Genomic DNA, 20702 nt, shown 5'->3' with positions numbered 1-20702 from the left:
ATCTCGATCTGTCTATCTTTTCCATGAGTTGCTGAACATCAAGAAAAAACTCCCTCCTGACGTGTGAAGAAAGAGAGAAGGAAGCTGTGGCTAGAGGAATGAGGAAGAAGAATGTACAAAACTATTTTCACTGCTTCAATGTTTACAGTTTACAGAACTTATATGAAAAGAAAGAAGCGGGAAGGGGAGAGAAGTTACAACAGAATTAGTTACAAGATGAGTGAATCTTCTAAGTGGTTAGCTAGTCAGTTTTGGTGTGTAGGATCAGGTGTGGCTGCGCTGCTGCTATCTGTTGACACCCCCCCCCCCCCGCAAGCTGGAGTGTACATATTATGTAAACCCAGCTTGGAAATGAAGTTATGTAGAGTGGTTGGAGCATGAGGCTTGGTGAACACATCAGCTAACTGGTTTGAAGTATCAACATGCAGTAGCTTTAGCACTTGTTGTTGCAGCTTCTCCCTGACAAGGTGACAGTCGATTTCGATATGCTTCGTCCTCTCATGAAAGACGGGATTCTCAGCAATAGCAATAGCTAATTTGCTGTCGCAATACAGTATAGCTGGAGAATTCACAATTATCCCTAAATCTTGCAGTACGTAGATTAGCCATTGCAATTCACAAGCTGTTGCAGCAAGGGCCCTATACTCAACCTCGGAGGAACTCCTAGAGATGGTGACCTGCTTCTTTGATTTCCAAGAAACCAAGGTGGTGTCAAGGAAAAAACAAAAGCCTGTGATAGACCTCCTGGTGTCTGGGCATGCAGCCCAGTCAGAATTAGTGAATCCTTTGAGTTGTAAGGAAGAAGCTGCTGAGAAGAAGAGTCCCTGCCCCAGAGCTGCTTTGAGATACCTCAATACCCTGTGAGCTGCTTGTAAATGTATATCAGTAGGACAATCAAGAAACTGGGATAATTGTTGAATAGCATAGCTAATGTCTGGCCTTGTGATGGTCAAATATAATAATTTCCCCAAAAGCTTCCTGTACTGAGTAGCATCTTCAAGCTTGTTCCCAATGTGTCTACTGAACTTAACAGATGTAACCATGGGTGTTTTTACTGGTTTGCATTGTAAGAACCCTGTTTCCTCCAACAACTCCAAGGTGTATTTTCTTTGTGACATACAAATGCCTTTACTATTTCTGCCAATTTCTAATCCCAGGAAGAACTTTAAAGGACCTAAGTCCTTAATATGAAAAACCTTGTCTAAATGACTTTTGATCTGCTGCACTTGGCTTAGGTTAGGACTTGCAAGTATCACATCATCAACATAAACTAGCAAGGCTATAAAATCATTTCCATTGCCTCTAGTGAATAGAGAAGAGTCAGAAACAGCTTGTTTAAAACCCATGCTTATCAACTCATGAGTTAGTTTGATATTCCATTATCTGCTAGCCTGTTTTAGACCATATAAAGACTTCACTAACTTGCATACCTGACCCGGTTTGGGAGAGGTGAAGCCTAGTGGCAATCTCATGTAGACATCTTCATTCAATTCCCCATGTAGGAAGGCATTATTCACATCTAATTGGTGTAGAATCCACCCTTTAATTGCAGCCACTGCCAGCACCATTCTGATTGTTGTTATCTTAGCAACAGGACTGAATGTATTCAGATAGTCCAAACCAGGAGTTTGAGTGTACCCCTTTGCCACTAGCCTAGCCTTGTACCTATCAACAGTGCCATCAGCTTTCAGTTTAGTTTTGTAGACCCATTTGCAGCCTATTGGCTCTTTGGTGGAGGGAAGATCAGTGAGGATCCATGTATTGTTGGCCTGCAAAGCACTGATCTCAGCTTCCATGGCCTACCTCCAACACTCCTCTTTGATGGCCTCATTGTAGCTCTTAGGTTCTCTAGCAGTAAGGGCATTCACAACAAAGGCTTTGTACCCATGTGACAGCTTATCATAGGATATAAATTTGGAGATATCATGTGGAGATGTGTTCTTGACAGCAACACTCTGACAATTGTAATCATTAAGATAAGTAGGTGTAGACCTTACCCTAGCTGATCGTCTAGGCTGGGGTACTGAAGGTTGTGTATCAGTAGGTATATCCACCTGACTTGGTGCCATAGGTTGAACTTCAGAGACCATGGGAATGTGCTCATCAATGTGTAAATGTGTCACATTCTCAGATGGCAGCACTAGATCAGCAGGTTGAGCAACCTGTTGATTCTGAAAAGGAAACTTATCTTCATAAAAAGAAACATCCCTGGATATTAGAATCTCCTCTGTCTGTATGTCAAATAACTTGTATCCTTTCACACCATTAGCAAACCCCAAAAAAATGCATTTCCTAGCTCTTGGTGAAAACTTGTCTCTTTTACAGCTAGGGATAACAGCAAAAGTCAGGCAACCAAATACTCTGAGATGTTGATACTTGGGCAGCTTATCAAAAAGGATTTGATAAGGGATTTGATTGTTTAAGGTTGCTGATGGGAGTCTGTTTATTATGTAGACTGCATGGAGGATGCAATCTCCCCAAAACTTCTCAGGCAGGCTGGCTTGGAANCATTGTAAGAACCCTGTTTCCTCCAACAACTCCAAGGTGTATTTTCTTTGTGACATACAAATGCCTTTACTATTTCTGCCAATTTCTAATCCCAGGAAGAACTTTAAAGGACCTAAGTCCTTAATATGAAAAACCTTGTCTAAATGACTTTTGATCTGCTGCACTTGGCTTAGGTTAGGACTTGCAAGTATCACATCATCAACATAAACTAGCAAGGCTATAAAATCATTTCCATTGCCTCTAGTGAATAGAGAAGAGTCAGAAACAGCTTGTTTAAAACCCATGCTTATCAACTCATGAGTTAGTTTGATATTCCATTATCTGCTAGCCTGTTTTAGACCATATAAAGACTTCACTAACTTGCATACCTGACCCGGTTTGGGAGAGGTGAAGCCTAGTGGCAATCTCATGTAGACATCTTCATTCAATTCCCCATGTAGGAAGGCATTATTCACATCTAATTGGTGTAGAATCCACCCTTTAATTGCAGCCACTGCCAGCACCATTCTGATTGTTGTTATCTTAGCAACAGGACTGAATGTATTCAGATAGTCCAAACCAGGAGTTTGAGTGTACCCCTTTGCCACTAGCCTAGCCTTGTACCTATCAACAGTGCCATCAGCTTTCAGTTTAGTTTTGTAGACCCATTTGCAGCCTATTGGCTCTTTGGTGGAGGGAAGATCAGTGAGGATCCATGTATTGTTGGCCTGCAAAGCACTGATCTCAGCTTCCATGGCCTACCTCCAACACTCCTCTTTGATGGCCTCATTGTAGCTCTTAGGTTCTCTAGCAGTAAGGGCATTCACAACAAAGGCTTTGTACCCATGTGACAGCTTATCATAGGATATAAATTTGGAGATATCATGTGGAGATGTGTTCTTGACAGCAACACTCTGACAATTGTAATCATTAAGATAAGTAGGTGTAGACCTTACCCTAGCTGATCGTCTAGGCTGGGGTACTGAAGGTTGTGTATCAGTAGGTATATCCACCTGACTTGGTGCCATAGGTTGAACTTCAGAGACCATGGGAATGTGCTCATCAATGTGTAAATGTGTCACATTCTCAGATGGCAGCACTAGATCAGCAGGTTGAGCAACCTGTTGATTCTGAAAAGGAAACTTATCTTCATAAAAAGAAACATCCCTGGATATTAGAATCTCCTCTGTCTGTATGTCAAATAACTTGTATCCTTTCACACCATTAGCAAACCCCAAAAAAATGCATTTCCTAGCTCTTGGTGAAAACTTGTCTCTTTTACAGCTAGGGATAACAGCAAAAGTCAGGCAACCAAATACTCTGAGATGTTGATACTTGGGCAGCTTATCAAAAAGGATTTGATAAGGGATTTGATTGTTTAAGGTTGCTGATGGGAGTCTGTTTATTATGTAGACTGCATGGAGGATGCAATCTCCCCAAAACTTCTCAGGCAGGCTGGCTTGGAGGATGCAATCTCCCCAAAACTTCTCAGGCAGGCTGGCTTGGAACCTAAGAGCTCCCCAAAACTTCTCAGGCAGGCTGGCTTGGAACCTAAGAGCCCTTGCCACAGATAGAATGTGGCCATGCTTTCTCCTAAGAGCCCTTGCCACAGATAGAATGTGGCCATGCTTTCTCTCAACAATGCTATTTTGTTGAGGAGTGTATACACAAGAGGTTTGATGTATTATGTCTTTACTTTGATAGAATTCTTTCAATAGAAACTCCTTTCCATTATCAGATCTTATACATTTTACCCTTTTCCCAAATTGAGTGGTGACTTGCTCACAAAACCCTTGTATAAGCTGTTTGACTTCATTTTTATTTTTCATGAGGTAAGCCCAAGTCCTTCTACTATGATCATCCACCAAGGTCAAGAAGTATTGATGACCATAGATGGTGGGAGTATGATATGGTCCCCAGACATCAGCATGTATGAGATCAAAACAACTATTTGAAATTGAGAAACTAGGCTGAAAAGGAAGCCTTCTTTGTTTAGCTAAGTGACAACATTCACAAACAGTAGGCTTGTCATTACAAACTGTATTATCTAAAGAATGAAGAAACTTTATTTTGCCTTCAGAGGCATGACCCAACCTAGCATGCCATACACTACAAACATTGACAGTAGGTTTACAATGAGTAAAAGTGGGAAAAACCAGTTGGTACAACCCATTCTTCAGCTCAGCCATACCAATCATCCTCCCATGGTGTTGATCCTGTATAACACACTGATTAGTATGGAATAGTATGCTGCAGCCTGACCCCTTTATGAGTTCCCCTAGTGAGATCAAATTATAGTGGAATATGGGCACACACAACACATTCTGTAACACCAAATCAGTAGACAAATGTATGGTCCCAATATGTGACACTTATGCCCGGTGTCCATTAGGTAAATCTACATGTATTCCCTGCACTTTCTTGGAAACATGTAATAAATGCATACTACAAACAATATGATGTGTAGCACCACTATCAAGAATCCACAAAGATTTGGAATCATTAGAGTTAGCTGCTTTACCTTCCATCTGAGCATTAGAGATAAAGTTTGCTGCTATTGTGTTGACATGAGGAGTGGTATCAAGGGGAGTATTGCTGACCCTCTCCTTCTGCATGAATTCCAAGAATCTCTTGTAATCCTCATGAGTAGCAGGAGAACTATTTTCTAAACTGTCTGTCTCTTGCACAGAGGTCTGAACTTGGTTAGCTGATGGCAAATTTCTATTTCTTGGCTTCCAACCAGGGGGGTAACCATGCTTTTTATAGCATCTTTCAATGGTATGCCCTGTATATCCACAATAACTGCATACAGGCCTTTGTTTTTGGTTGGGAAAGGATCTTCTATTGTTATTTTCTGACTTAGTGAAAAAGGCACTTGCCTCTGTAATGTCTCCCAGACTATTAGATCCAACACTGATCTGTCTCTCTTGTTGTGAGATCATAGAAAAAGCTTCTCCAACATCAGGAAGAGGTTTCATCAACATGATTTGATTTTTAGCATGAACATAGTTTTCATTTAGGCCAATAAGAAAAGATGACAGCATATCATTTTCAAAATGTGCCTTGACCATTTCAGATAGCTTATTTCCACACTCACAGCTCGGGGAGCATTTACAGCCAGGAATCGGTCTTAAAACAAGCATTTCATTCCACAGCAGTTTCAATTGTGTAAAATACTCGTTTATAGATGAGTTACCTTGCTTGGTCTGGTGAATCTGAGACTGGATTTCTCCAATACGAAGCACGTCTTGTTGATTGAATCGCTTCTTCAAGTCCTTCCAGACACCTTCTGCCGTATTGATCCATAGCACACTGTCCTATGGTAGGTGAAACAGCTCTGAGAATCCAAGATAGGACCATTGTGTTGCACTGGTCCCAATAGTAGTATTTTTGATCAAGTTCGCTTGGAATCACCATTGTTCAATCTACAATTCTTAATTTGTTTTTGGATCTTAACGCCATTTCCATGGCTCTCGCCCAGGGATGGTAATTCGACCTCCCTTCTAGACGCACAGTAACGAGTTGCAGAGCTGGACTTTCATTGGGGTGAAGATGAAGGGGGTTTGTTCGATCGGTAGGATCAAAGGCTCCAGTTAGGACGGGATCGGGCCTCGAAATCCGATTGGAGGTGCCGGCTTCATCAACCTACGGTGCGGACTGTCGAACCATATTAGCTGCCGGTGCACGCCACGTTATTGTTTCTTCGCTCTGATACCATGTGAAGAAAGAGAGAAGGAAGCTGTGGCTAGAGGAATGAGGAAGAAGAATGTACAAAACTATTTTCACTGCTTCAATGTTTACAGTTTACAGAACTTATATGAAAAGAAAGAAGCGGGAAGGGGAGAGAAGTTACAACAGAATTAGTTACAAGATGAGTGAATCTTCTAAGTGGTTAGCTAGTCAGTTTTGGTGTGTAGGATCAGGTGTGGCTGCGTTGCTGCTATCTGTTGACATGACGCAAAGGGTATTCCCCTTTTGGGACATGTTCATTTGTTGGGCAAAACTCTCCACCAAGATCTTCATAAGATAGCCAAGAAACATGGTATTATTATGTATATGTGTTGGAGTTCGGTCCCTATCATCATTGTTTCTTCCCCAGAGATAGTTGAACTGGCGCTCAAGACCTGCGATCATGTTTCCACCGATAGTTCGTACCATGAGACTTCCATGTATATTGCGTACAGCCAGAGGAACTTGATCTTATCAAAGTATGGTTCTCATTGGCGCAACGTTCGGAAGATGTGCACTTTGCAACTTCTGAGTAGTCACAAGATCAACTCTATGCAATCCATGCGGAGACAAGAGGTTTCCCTCTTGATTAGGTCTCTAAAATGCGCCGCTGTGAACGGCGCTGCCGTTGATCTCAGCGCATGGTTTCGTCCTTAAGCACATGAGCTTCTTAATGGTGGTGAAGAGTATTTGTCCAATGAAATTGGGGAGAAAGGATTTGTAGCTGGATTGAAGATCTGTTTATATGGGTTGAGAATGGAGAATGCTATCCTCTGCTTCTACTACAACATGTTTATAAAGTCCGGCAAGTGATTGAAGATTATGAAAGACCCTAATGTTATTGGATTAAGTTTGTTTTGTTTGTTAATTCAATGATTGCTGCTAAGTAGAACTTTCATTTATTATTATTATGGGTTGAGAATGGAGATTAAACGATTGTTTTAGAGGCTTTGCCACTTTGGTGTTCCTGTCCATGCATCATTAACTACCAAAATGGAGAACAAAGAGCAAGAAGAAACCCAGACAACGAAATGACGGTTTTACCCATGAACTTCACGGCTAACTAACAGTAAGATGACGAAAGGACTAGTTGTGGAAAGATTTTGAAAGTCAAGTATCACATTTGTCCAAATTAAAAGACAAGGACCAAATGTTGAAAATCACTATACTCAAAGGACCTTTGCTGGAATTAACTCTAAGTTTCTGGCTCTAATCTGTATTTGAGTTACAGTAACTCTAAAGAAAATAAAATAACAAAAGAAAATTAAAAACTCTTCAATTGATTTTTGAATGCCTTTACCATTACATATAATGCACTATATATAGTACCTCACTTCCTAAATTATGGCCCTGTTTGGTAAATAATCAGCCTATCAGCCAATTTTGGCTTATTTGATCACTATTAGTTGGTAAATAATAAGTTTTTTGTAACTCCAAAATGCTAAAATTCAAAAGGCTACTCAAAGTAACATTTTCAATTAGCTTTTTGAGAAAAGAAATTATACCAAACAGCTATAAGCTAACAGCTCATTTATCAAACAACTTTATACAATCAGCCAATGTTATCAACAAATCATACCTTCTAACCCAAACAGCCAACCCAATCAGCTAACAGCCATTTACCAAACAGGGCCTATAGCAAATATAATACCTCACTTCGATCCTAAATTATAGCAAATATAATAATAGAATAACTAATTATTCTCCTAATTAGTAATGAAATATAAATGCTAATTATTCTCTTAATTACATATATAAGGTCATATGCATTGTTTTTGCTACAAGATTGGCGCCCAATCAATGATGTATCTTCAAAAATCACTTTGTCCAGTGAAAATATAAGCATCCCATCTCTTGAGTTTTACCCAACCTAAATATTCAACCCAAATCTAAAAACATAATAACTGTGAATGAAGGTTATACCCTTCATTTATGTCCCTTTTTTCTGTTAAATTTTTTTATACGTTATGTTATAAAAGTTATACTTTACAATATTTTGGACAAACATACCCCTACCGTTAACCTCCGTTATCTTTTCCACTATTGTTATCATGCACATGCATCCACCATATATTTTATATATCTTCTTCTTCAATAATAATAATAATAATAATAATAATAATAATAATAATAATAATAATAATAATATACACATTATATATTGGAGTTATATGTTAGTTATTTTTAAAATATAAATATAATCTAAAAACATAATAAGTGTGAATGAAGGTTATACCCTTCATTTATGTCCCTTTTTTCTGTTAAGTTTTTTAATACGTTATGATATAAAAGTTATACTTTACAATATTTTGGACAAACATACCCCCACCGTTATAACCTCCGTTATCTTTTCCACTACTGTTATCATGCACATGCATCCACCATATATTTTATCTTCTTCAATAATAATAATAATAATATACACATTATATATTGGAGTTATATGTTAGTTATTTCTAAAATATAAATATAAAATTTATAAAAATGTTTTACATTATTATTATTATTATTATTTACAATAATTTAAATATCTAAAATTTAAATAAATTTAAAATTTTAATATAAAATATTAATATTGGGCACCTAGTTTTTGCGCATCACGCATAAATAAATAAAAAAAAAACTAGTTTTTGGTTAAAATGTCTTAGATTGTACATTAGGTGAAAGGCTTGACCGGACCAACACCATTGCAATATAGGGACAAATAAGAACTTTTCATTTTGTAGCTAAGTAACAAAGTCTATTGTATCTTGCAGTGTGCCCTCCTGAATAATTTTGTAAGTTGGGTTTGCTGTTAGGTAGATTTCTTCAGTAGGAGAAACTAGTGATGCATAAGTCTTTTTTGACACACTTTCATCATTTGATTAGAACTCTTCATAGCCACCACTACTTCTTCGACATTACATGGGATATTAGGAAGGGGTGGTGGTGATAACAATGGCGGAGTCCTATATGGGATGTGTAAACTTTTATCCATGCTTAACTACTTGAGATCATGAACATTTTTATCATCAACCACATTATTCAAACTGTAGTTGAGGAGATCCACATGGTTTCTCGACCATCTAGTTGAGGTTGATCTTTTTCTAATTTATGAAGACTATTGTGAGACAGATAATTGATCATGTCATGGTTAATCTCCTCAATTGATACAATCAAACTCTACAATGTTTAATTAATGGTTTGGACTTGGAGATTCATATTATTGGTATAGATAGTTTGATGATGTACTAAAACTGAGAGATTTGTTACTAAGCGATTTAATATGAGAATATGTGAACAAATCAATGATGAATGTAGGTGTCTTGTGTATATTGAATTAATTCTAAGATTAATAGAAGATAGTACAAGATATAAGCCCAAGAGTCCTATACAATCAAGAAGTCTAGGACTGCTACAATACTACGAATAATAATCTCTAATACGCCCCCGCAAACTCAAGACGGTAAAGGAACGACATTGAGTTTGTCACGCAAAAACGAGAAACGAGACGAAGTAAGAGCCTTTGTAAAAATATCTGCTAGCTGATCCTTAGTGGAGATGAACTGAACCGCCAAGTCTCCAGAAGCCACCTTGTCCCTCACGAAGTGATAGTCAATCTCCACGTGCTTGGTCCGAGCATGAAACACTGGGTTAGCGCAGAGATATGTCGCGCCTAAATTGTCACACCAAAGTCGTGGAGGGGAAGGCAGGTGAATGCCAAGCTCACCTAATAAAGAAACTAACCAGGTCAACTCAGCTGAGGCATCCGCAAGGCCCTTATACTCAGCCTCTGTAGAAGACCGCGCCACAATCTTCTGCTTCCGACAGGCCCACGAAACAAGATTACTCTCCAGAAAAATAGCAAAGCCACTCGTAGACTTCCTGTCCACTGGACAGCCAGCCCAGTCAGAGTCAGAAAAGGCATGAACAACCAAAGAATCAAACTTGGAGACACGCAGACCATAGTGTAAGGTACCCTTCACATAGCGAAGCACACGCTTCAGATCAGTCCAGTTTTCAGTCATCGGAGAATGCATGGATTGACACAACTTGTTGACAGCATAAGACAAATCAGGCCGAGTAATAGTGAGATACTGAAGCGCACTCGCTAACCTGCGAAAAGAAGTGGGGTCCGATAACGGCTCAGACACACTAGAAACCCCCGACCTCGCGGTGGACACAGGCGTAAGAATAGACTTACAGTTTTCCATCCCGGCACGCCGTAGAATATCAGTCATATAACGACACTGGGAAAGAACCAAAGCACCACCAACGTCTACTGCCTCAATCCCCAGGAAAAACCGAGGTGTACCCAAGTCACGAATCTTGAATGTGTCAGCAAGACGATCAAACAACATGGACACTAGCTTCGAGTCACTCCCCATAAGAAGAATGTCGTCCACATACACAAGCAAATAAACTCGACAACCAGACCCAACATAAATAAATAGAGAAACGTCAGCCTTTGAAGGCCGAAAACCAATCTTGAGCAAATAATCATGCAACTGCCTGAACCAGGCCCGAGGAGCCTGCTTCAAGCCATACAAAGACCTCTGTAACAGACATACATGAGTAGGATACTGATCGTCAACATACCCGAGGGGCTGCCGCATGTATACTCTCTCAGTCAAGTGCCCATTAAGGAAGGCAGTATGAACATCTAACTGCCGTATAGTCCACCCACGAGAAACAGCTAAGGCAAGCAACAGGCGAACTGTTGTAGGCTTCACAACCGGACTGAAAGTGTCGAAGAAGTCCTCTCCAGCAATCTGATTAAAGCCCTTAGCAACCAAACGAGCCTTATGACGCTCCACAGATCCATCGGCCTTCCGTTTGGCACAGAAAACCCACTTCCAACCAACTACATTCTGTCCAGGACGAGGCGACACTAGTCGCCAAGTCTCATTCTGCAAAAGGGCATTGAACTCGAGATCCATTGCTGCTCGCCACTCGGGAAAGACCACAGCCTGAGAATAACACGTGGGCTCCGAGCTAACAGTAATTGCGAGCACCTGACCAGCACGGGCAACCTAAGTAGTGCGCTGAAGCTCCATAGCATGAGTGCAAACCCCCGACTGAGTACAGGCCCGCTTTCTACGCGGAACAGTAGTAGTAGAAGTCCTGGCAACCATATCACCCAGAACCGGAGGAACCGCAGGAGGCATAGATGGATTCACAGGCACAGACACAGGCGAAGCTAAGGCCGAGACACCCCAAGGCAGTGACTCAGAAACATCACCAGGAGAAGGCTGCGCAGAAACAGTAAAGGGAAAAGAATCCTCATCAAACTGAACGTGTCTGCAGATAAACAAACGATTAGTTTGAAGATCAAGGCACCGATACCCACGAAACGACTCGGGATAGCCTAGAAAGACACACTGAGAGGATCGAAACTAGAAGAGTGTATAGACTACCGGAACTCCCACCTTTAAGTAAGACTGCCTTTGTTTCGCGATCCTTCACAAAGAAACAAGACGGGTGAAACTCAAAATAAACATTGTTGTCAGTCGCAAACCACTGAACTGACAATAAAGAATGCGACAAACCAGGAACAAGAAAAACACGTGATAAATAAAGGGGACGGAGAGGAGAAGAAGCGGAAGAGGAATCGACACCAGAGATAACCAAACCTATGCCAGCCCCTACACGGAGAGTATCACCACCCTTATAAGAGTCCACACCGGTCAGCGCACTCACATCCGGTGTAACATGGTCCGTTGCACCGGTGTCCGGAAGCCACGTATGTGAAAAGGGAGCCTCATCTAAACTCATAGACTGCGCCAAATGCGCCTGAGGGGCTGGTGCATCTGAATACCTACGAAAACACGAAATAGCAGTGTGTCCAAAACCAAAACAGATTTGACATTTTGGTGCGCCTGTAGAAGACCGACCACCGCCCCTTCCAGCCTGGACACCACGCCGACCACCACCATGGCGATTGCTCCAGCGACCACCGCCATTCCTACTGCCAGACCGACCGGTACCGTTGCCTCGCCCAGGTCGCGAAGCTACCATAGCCGCCGGAGTAAGAAGCAGACCCCGACCAGCATCGTCGACGTCGTCGGCGCAAATGAACTGGTGCGCTGTCAGGTAATCACCAAGCTGCCCGATGGTGACTGCTGCGCCCTTTACGGTGAGAGAAGACGCAAGAGCGCGAAACTCAGGCCGGAGACCGCGAAGAAGATAGAGATTCTACTCGTCCAAAGATAGCGGACGACCGGCAAGCGCTAATTCTTCCAGAATGACTTGCGCTCGGCCAAGGTATTCTGCAGTGGTGGAATCGCCCTGTCGCAACCCCTGGAGTTGGCTGCGAAGGCTGAGAGAACGAGCTCTAGTGGAGGAGCCCAAAGCAGCGCTAATGGCAGACTACACTGCCTGAGAGGTCCCCTTTCCGACGGCAAGGTACATGCATTCGTCCGAGAGGGAGGAAATCAGCATAGAAAGGATCGACTGATCCTATTGCAACCAAAGAGTGTATGCCGGATTAACAGAGGGGGCAATACCAGCAACGGAAGAGAGAAACTGCTCCGGACAGGGCACCGTGTCGTCGACGTACCCGAGAAGATTCTGGCCGCGGAGGAATGGCACCATTTGCGTACGTCAGAAGAGGTAGTTCTTAGACGTTAGTTTCAGGGAGACGAAATGGTGAGCGCCATGTAGAGAGATAGGAGCTGCCGGCGCCAGAGACGAAGGAGCAACGGTGACCATTCGACTATCAGAAATAGAGGAGGTGTCGTTGGCCATACCTGAAATCTGATACCAGATGAATGTAGGTGTCTTGTGTATATTGAATTAATTCTAAGATTAACAGAAGATAGTACAAGATATAAGCCCAAGAGTCCTATACAATCAAGAAGTCTAGGACTGCTATAATACTACGAATAATAATCTCTAATATCAATAAGTTGATTTCAAGAATTGTAATATGAAAAGGAAATGATAATTATGGGGGTAAAATATGAATAGACAAGGAAAAAAAATTTTAGTTTCCTTTTTTTGGATTTTATTTTTGTGGAAAAAAAATTGAGAGGGATGCTTACACAAATTCTCTCAACAAGATCAGAGCACCAATATTACGTATTGAAATTTAGTACGCAATGAAAAAAATATTTCGAACAAACTTCTTGCTCCAATCCATATTCAAGTTATAGTAACTCCCAAAGAAAACTAAGTAATAGAAAAAATTGAAGAACTCTCCAATTGATTGTTCGATGCCTTTAACGTTACATAGAATGCCCTATATATAGTACCTCCCTTCCTAAATTTATGCAAATATAATAATGGAATGACTAATCATTGTCCTTGTTACTAGCTAAACCTAAATGCTAAGTATTCTCTTAATTACATATATAAGGTAAAATGCATTATTTTTTCTACAAGATCAACGCACAAGAAGCCTAACCCAAACCCAAACCACGATGTTCATGGCAAGAATTAAACATCCACCATGTCGTTTAAGAAAATCTTAAGTAAGACTTCTCAACCACGCACTAGACCAATGGCATAAAGACATCAGTTATCAACTATTAATATGTGATGACTATAATTAGAAAAATGATATTGGCATCATCGATAAAATTAATAGTTAAAATGCTATCATTTCTTAATAAAATAATCTCACATTCCATAACATAAGCACGCCTCTAAATTTTAAAATAAGAAACTTTGAAAATGGTAAATAGACCCTCTTTACCTAAAATGTCAATTAGGCTCTTAAACTTTTTAAAGTAGCAATTAAACTCATCAACAATGTATTTTGGTGCAATGAAGCCTAAAAGCCGAAAAATGGCGACCACTGATCGCTTTCTTTCTCGGCTTCAATGGCGATTGGTGCAGGTTCGCCGGTCACTGATCGTTTTGTCGTCTGAAATAGCATCGAGTGTCATTGGAAGTTGCCAGAACCCTAGTGCTTCATTGCACCAAAATATAATGTTCATGGGTTTAATTGCTACTTAAAACGTTTAGGGGCCTAATTGACTTTTCAGATAAAGTTTGAGAGTCTATTTGACCATTTTCCCAAGAAATTTTAATATATTATAGTTTCCCAATCCCATTTTATGCGTCTGAATAAGTTAGGAGACTTAATTGAAGTCATATACAGTTCAATATTTGGTAATATTTAATTTAGTATTAGTATCAATGCGTAATACATGCATGCATGCATACATACATACATACATTTATTATTTATTTATTTATTTATATAGGGCAAGGGGACGTGAGGGGCTTTTAGGTTTGGAGTTCAAACCTATATATAGGAATTGTATTAAATGAGAAATGGCGCACAGAGAACAAGGAACCAATCAGAGTCACCTATCTAGAAAGATCTAATGGATTAAAAGCAATTAAAAAATGTGGTGGCATTTTAGTAAACAACTCGAACTTTGAAGTGCAAGTAATAACACAATGGAATGTAAGTAACAATATCATAGAGTACAACAATACAAAGTACACTCGAATTTTGATGTGCAAGTAATAACACTATGAAGTGCACTGAACAACATCATAGAATGCAACAATATAAAGTACACCCGAACAACAATATTAAGGGCAGTTAACGTTATAATTAATTGGACCGAATGTGAAAGGTAAATTACTTGCAGTTTATAGTGTCAAATGTTGCACTTTATAATGATAGGTAAAAGGGTCAAATAAGCCCTCAAACATTACCTAAGGAGTCAATTAGGCCCCCGAACATTTTAAAGTAGCAATTAAGCCCATCAACATTGTATTTTGATGCAAAAAAGTCCATAAACCTGTTAATAACCTGTGATCACAGGTCATTAACAGGTTTATGGACTTTTTTGCATCAAAATACAATGTTGAAGGGTTTAATTGCTACTTTCAAATGTTCAGGGGCCTAATTGACTCCTTAGGTAATGTTGGAGGGCTTATTTGACCTTTTTCCCATAATGATATTACTTACACAGTTGTACATGTTACTTGCACTTTAAAGTTCGAGGTATTTATAAAAATGTTACTGCGTTTGTTTTAACAAAATTGATTCTTATTTGTTAAATATCTTCATATGAATAGTTGGGATTAGTTCCTAATTCTACCCTAGACAACACTTCTCACCGGAATGTGCCCTGTTGGGCGTCGGTCGGGTTGGCTGAGTTCAGCCCCTGCTCGATGCGAGACGTGGCATTGTGGCTTACTATGAAGGGATGTGGTTAAATGTTTAATGTCTACCTACTTATCCCCAATTGGTTTTAAGTAGGATTTGTCAACTGGATAGCCAAAGAACTATTTGGTTAAGCGTGTTTAGCTTACAGTAGTCATATGATGGGTAACCCCTAGGAAGTAAGCATAGTGCAGCGCTGAGCTCCATCAATTGGTAGCAGAGCTGAGGTCACGGGTTCGAATCGATGGCGAGATGAAACTTGAAAGCCGAGTCTAGTCTCGGATGGGATGTAGGAGGGGGATGATGGGCGCGAAGGCTTTGCATAGACAGAAAGCTTTAGAATTAAGGACTTAATGAACCGTGAGAACCAGAGAGACTCCTTCTGTGACAATCATGTCTGGCAAATAAATTTAAAATAAAAAAAATTAAAAATCCATACAATTAATTAATAAATTTATATATAAAAAAAGATTCATACAATTAATTAATTAATTTTAATTACAATTATGATTATGACTATTCTAATTAAAAAATTTAAAGAATTAAGAAATTAATTGTAATAATGGTCCATACTTCATATTAATACACTAATAATTATTATTCAAATTAATCAAATAATTATACATATTACTATACAGATATTACTATTTTTCACAATTAAGTCATTAATTAAATAAATTTTAGTATAATTAAGGATTTATAATTTTGCTAAAATTAAGGAATTAATTATAGTAAAGCTAATAATGGTCTGATTAGCACACTAATAATTATTCATAATACATACAATTATTACTATTTTATAAAATTAAAGAATTAGCGAATAAATTTTAGTAAAATTAAGGAATTATTATTTTGTTAAAGTTAAGGAATTACTTGTAGTAAAGCTAATAATGATCAGATTAGCACACTAATATTATTATTCTAATTAAGCTAATAATTATTCATAATACTATATAATTATTACTATTTATGAAATTAATGATTTAGTTGAATAAATTTTAGTAAAATTAAGAAATTATTATTTTGCTAATTAAGAAATTAATTGTAGTAAAGCTAATAATGATCAGATTAGTATCCTAATAATTATTATTCTAATTACGCTAATAATTATTCATATTACTATACAATTATTACTATTCATATGGTAATTAATAAGTTGTTTTTATATATGGTAATTAAGTCAATAATTTGACAAATTAAATTACTATACATATATTACTAATTAAGTCTTTTTCTCACATTTTATTAGATTGTCCACAAAATAAAAAAATTCTACATATTAATATTCGAAATGATTTTACTATAATAATATTAAGAAATAAGGTATTAAGGAAGTAATTGTAATTAATCAAATAATGATCCAGACTTCATATTAGTGTATACAGAAAATATCATTACACCATTTCACACCTTTTAACATGTTTTTATATATGGTAATTAAATCAATAATTAGACAAATTACTATACATATATTACTAATTAATGAAATAATGATCCAGACTTCATATTAGTGTATACAGAAAATATTATTTTTAGAATAATTACAATTAAATTATTCCTCACTTTTCCCATATTTATTTTAGTAATAATATAATTATATAAATCATATTACACTAGTCAAAAAAAAATTTAAATCATATTACATATTGATTTTTTCAAGATAATTGCTGACAAACGAGTTATATATTATTCAATTAATTGAGTAATACTTTTGTACTAATCCTATAATCAAAAAAATGTACACATCCAAATATTAAAATTATTTATTGTTTCATCTTTAATTTTATTATTTAAAAATATAATAAATCCGTGAATCGCAGGGTAACTTACTAGTCTGTATGTATATATATATATATATATGTCCTTAATCAGGTGAGAACGTAAGGACAAATCCAAACCATTGATCTAGTAGATCTAACGGTTGAAATAAACAAATTTTGTAATATTTATGAAAATGACCCTGCTCATTTTAAAAGTTTATAATATTTATGAAAATGACCCCGCTCATTTTTTACTTGATTTCTCATCCATCAGATCTTGCAGATCAATGGTTTAGATTTGTCCTCACATCCACACCTAAAGAATTGTTCTCACCAGAATATATATATATATATATATATATATATATATATATATATATATATATATATGAGATGAAGAAAATCAGTTGCGAGACAGCATTGCATAAGAGATTTGATTTGTGATGCGGAAGCTTGAAAATGAGAATTTGTGACAACTACTCATTATTACAAATTGCAAAAGTCATTAATTCATGGAACATCAGATCAATTACCCAATCTAGGATCTTTGATTTGATGGTAAACAGCGTATTAATTTGAAGAGATTATGTGATGGCTTTTTTTGTTTTTTTTCATAAAAGTATGAGTTAATTCAAAGTAATTCCATTTTTTGTCAGATTTAGAAGTGGTTTAGTATTTTTTATTAGAACATCTTTATTTGGTTATAGTATTATTATAGTATAATCATTTTTGGTTCTCCATCAAAAAAAATCGTTGAAATGTCGTTAAATATATGGACATTTTTCTCTTTTTTTTTTTATACAAAGTAGGTTGACCCGCTATATTTTTTTATATTTATTTTTTGAAAAAATTCATAATTAGAGACTGAAATGCATTTGAATTTAACGAAATTTAAATTGTTTTGTAGATAGAGGACCAAAAATAGTCATGTCAAAACAATATTAGAACTAAAAATGGATGTTATGAAAAAAAAAAAAGACTAAAAATGAATTATCACGTATAACTCTAAGCTCAATAGTGGTGGGTTTTTTAGGAGATTTTGCATGTGTGATTAGGAAAGAAAAAGTGAGAGGAAAGAAAAAAAAAACAAAACAAAAAAAAAAACAAAACAAAAAAAACTGGAAAAAAAAAATTATAATTACGCGCCAGCCTGGACGCGAGAGTTGCGCCTCACATGCCCACATGTTCTGTAAAATCTCCTCATTTGCAGGAGGCATAATTTTACTCTCTCTCCTATTTATCTCTCCTCCAACTCACATATTCTACCTAAAATAATGTGCAAAATCCCCTTAATGAGAATGGCCTAAAAGTATTTAATTTTGCTAACTTAAAAATATCGTTTTGTTTGATTTAAAAGTTGTCAGAGTTGTTGGCAAAAAGTAATCCCAGTCCAAGGCAAAAAGGAGAGCACGAAGGATGAGTCCAAATCCCAAACAAACTAGATGAATACCACTTCTACTGGATTCATGAAGAGTAATTGATTATATAAGGGCCTCTCACCTGATCACGAATTCCGTGAGGTTTGAGATCATTGAGAGCACTCTAATTAAATTTCTCTAGAAAGTAGTACTTATACACACAAATATCATACTTATATGCTCAAATGTAATACTAATTAGGAAATTTTTTTTTTGTTACCTATAAGGGTAAATGCAATACTTTTAAAGAAAAATGCAATACTTTTACATTTCGATTTAAAAGTATTATATTTTCCCTTATAAGTAAAAGGCACTTGTCAACATTACTTATTATGAAAAATGTAATACTTTTGATAGAAAATATAATATTTTACATCAAAATTAAAAAATATTACATTTTTCCTTAAAAGTATTACATTTTCTCTTATAAGTAACAAAAATTGTATTTTTAATTAGTATTACATTTGAGTATATAAGTATGACATTTGCATGCTCCCTCGACCCGACCCGTCTCACAAATAAGGATCCGTGAGACGATCTCACATAAGTGTGACCCTTGTTTTAATTGTATTAACTATTTTAGTAAAAGAAACTTCTACTTTTAGTTATCGACTATTGTAGTACTGTCACGTTTAGTCCTAATCTTTTAATTTTGTCTAATTACATTTTCAATTTTTATTTGCTTGATTGTCAAAATTTGTCATCCCTTTTTTTTCATTCAATTGTTTAATAAAAAGCATTAACATATAAATTCATCATTCAAGCGTCTTGCTTCAATAATATGAAACTTTTCTCTCTCCTATAACTCTTATAATTGAATTATAAAATTACATATTATTCATCTTTATTAAATGATAAATTTAAATGAAGGATTAATTATGAGAAACAAATGAAAATTAAGGATGAGATTAGACAAAAATAAAAGAGGAATAAATTTTACTTTTGCTCCAATGACTATTATACATGAATTACATTTGATGTGGTAAATTCCACTTAGTATTTGTATTCATATGTAATCGGTAAGTGTATTGGAGTACAATCGTATGTCTTTCAATATAATGTACTTGGGTTGGGAAAGAGACGGTTGTGGTCAGAGGTTCTCGAGCTGATAGCAATATAACATAGAAATTGCCAAAAGGTCCCCCTAAGCAAGTGCTTGGAAGGGGTATTTACAGGGAGTCTCAGGGAAAACATTTCGAGAGGCCGGCATGTCTGCCATGTGCCCTACATGCACCTAGTAACTTTGTCGGCCAAAGGGAAACATGCACGTGTATGAAGATATCTAACTGGTTATTGTCTATTGGGATCAGTTTAGGCGCCAAGTATACATGCTCGGGGTCGCCACCGAGCATTTAGGTCGGAACCGAGCACAAGAAGCTAGGGATAATGGCTCATCAATCCACTAGCTCGATAATCCTCTAGGTCGGGTCGGCCAGGCGCTACACTCTGGTTGGAAAATGACCCAGGCTTCGAGGCGATTCGTATCCGACCAAGACCTTGGTACAAAAGGGTCCGTAGACCGTGGTATATTTCCTATCAATATTGGTCATTGACTATTAAAATTTTCTAATTAGGTGCATGATTATGTAATTTGTATCACATTTGGTCTTGTTGTCCAATTCCTTGGCCAACTATTACCGGAAGTGCTCCTTTTGAAAGAAGCAAATGCAGTGCTTCTTCCAAAAGAAGCAAATGCAGTGCTCTTTCCGGAAGAAGCAAATGTAGTGCTCCTTTCAGAAGGAGCACTTCCGGCAATAGTTGGCTGGGAAATTAGACAGCATGACGAAATGTGATACAAATTACATAGTTATGCACTTAATTAGAAAATTTTAATAGTCAATGATTAAATGTGATTCATGTATAATAGTCACGCAACAAAAAGTGAAATTTTCTCTTAAAAGAGTATGACGAAATGTTATAATATGTCACAATACTGTAAGACTAAAAAGTTGAATTAATGGATACCACTTTTGATTTTTTAACTACAACAGTATAATTCATAAAAAAAAAACTACAACAGTATAAATTTTTGTCCTCCATTATTAATTTGATTATTTTTTAGCCCTCCAATTTTGCAAATTGACTTTACTCGACTTGAAATATCTGAAATATTTATTATTATTATTATTATTATTATTATTCTTCACCCTTCTTTATATGAGAGTGGTCAAAGGATCCAGGGCCGGCCCTGGACATGTTTGC

The 20702-nt window shown here is 37.2% G+C and overlaps 2 protein-coding genes across 2 annotated transcripts; both read right to left on the bottom strand.

Moving 5' to 3' along the window:
- Positions 1–245: 245 nt before the first annotated feature.
- On the bottom strand, positions 246–1346 carry LOC116001147 (uncharacterized mitochondrial protein AtMg00810-like). The gene has a single exon (XM_031241037.1). The coding sequence runs from the start codon at positions 1344–1346 to the stop codon at positions 246–248; it is 1101 nt and encodes a 366-aa protein (XP_031096897.1).
- Positions 1347–4859: 3513 nt separating this feature from the next.
- Positions 4860–5904, bottom strand: LOC116001145. The gene is made up of 2 exons (XM_031241036.1): positions 5684–5904; positions 4860–5616 (listed from the first exon to the last, which is right to left on the bottom strand). Exons 1-2 carry the CDS (start codon positions 5902–5904, stop codon positions 4860–4862), a joined length of 978 nt encoding a protein of 325 aa, XP_031096896.1.
- Positions 5905–20702: the final 14798 nt, after the last annotated feature.

Source organism: Ipomoea triloba, chromosome 13 (genome assembly GCF_003576645.1).
Source record: "Ipomoea triloba cultivar NCNSP0323 chromosome 13, ASM357664v1".
NCBI lineage: Eukaryota > Viridiplantae > Streptophyta > Magnoliopsida > Solanales > Convolvulaceae > Ipomoea > Ipomoea triloba.
Note: the sequence above shows the minus strand (reverse complement) of the source record. Positions and strands in the feature narration are given on the sequence as shown.

Coding starts and splice junctions, on each gene's coding strand:
- LOC116001147 (XM_031241037.1), bottom strand. CDS start 1,346: ATGGGTTTTAAACAAGCTGTTTCTGACTCTTCTCTATTCACTAGAGGC.
- LOC116001145 (XM_031241036.1), bottom strand. CDS start 5,904: ATGGTGATTCCAAGCGAACTTGATCAAAAATACTACTATTGGGACCAG. Junction 5,617..5,683: donor GATTCACCAGACCAAGCAAG/GTAACTCATCTA, acceptor GCTTGTTTTAAG/ACCGATTCCTGGCTGTAAAT.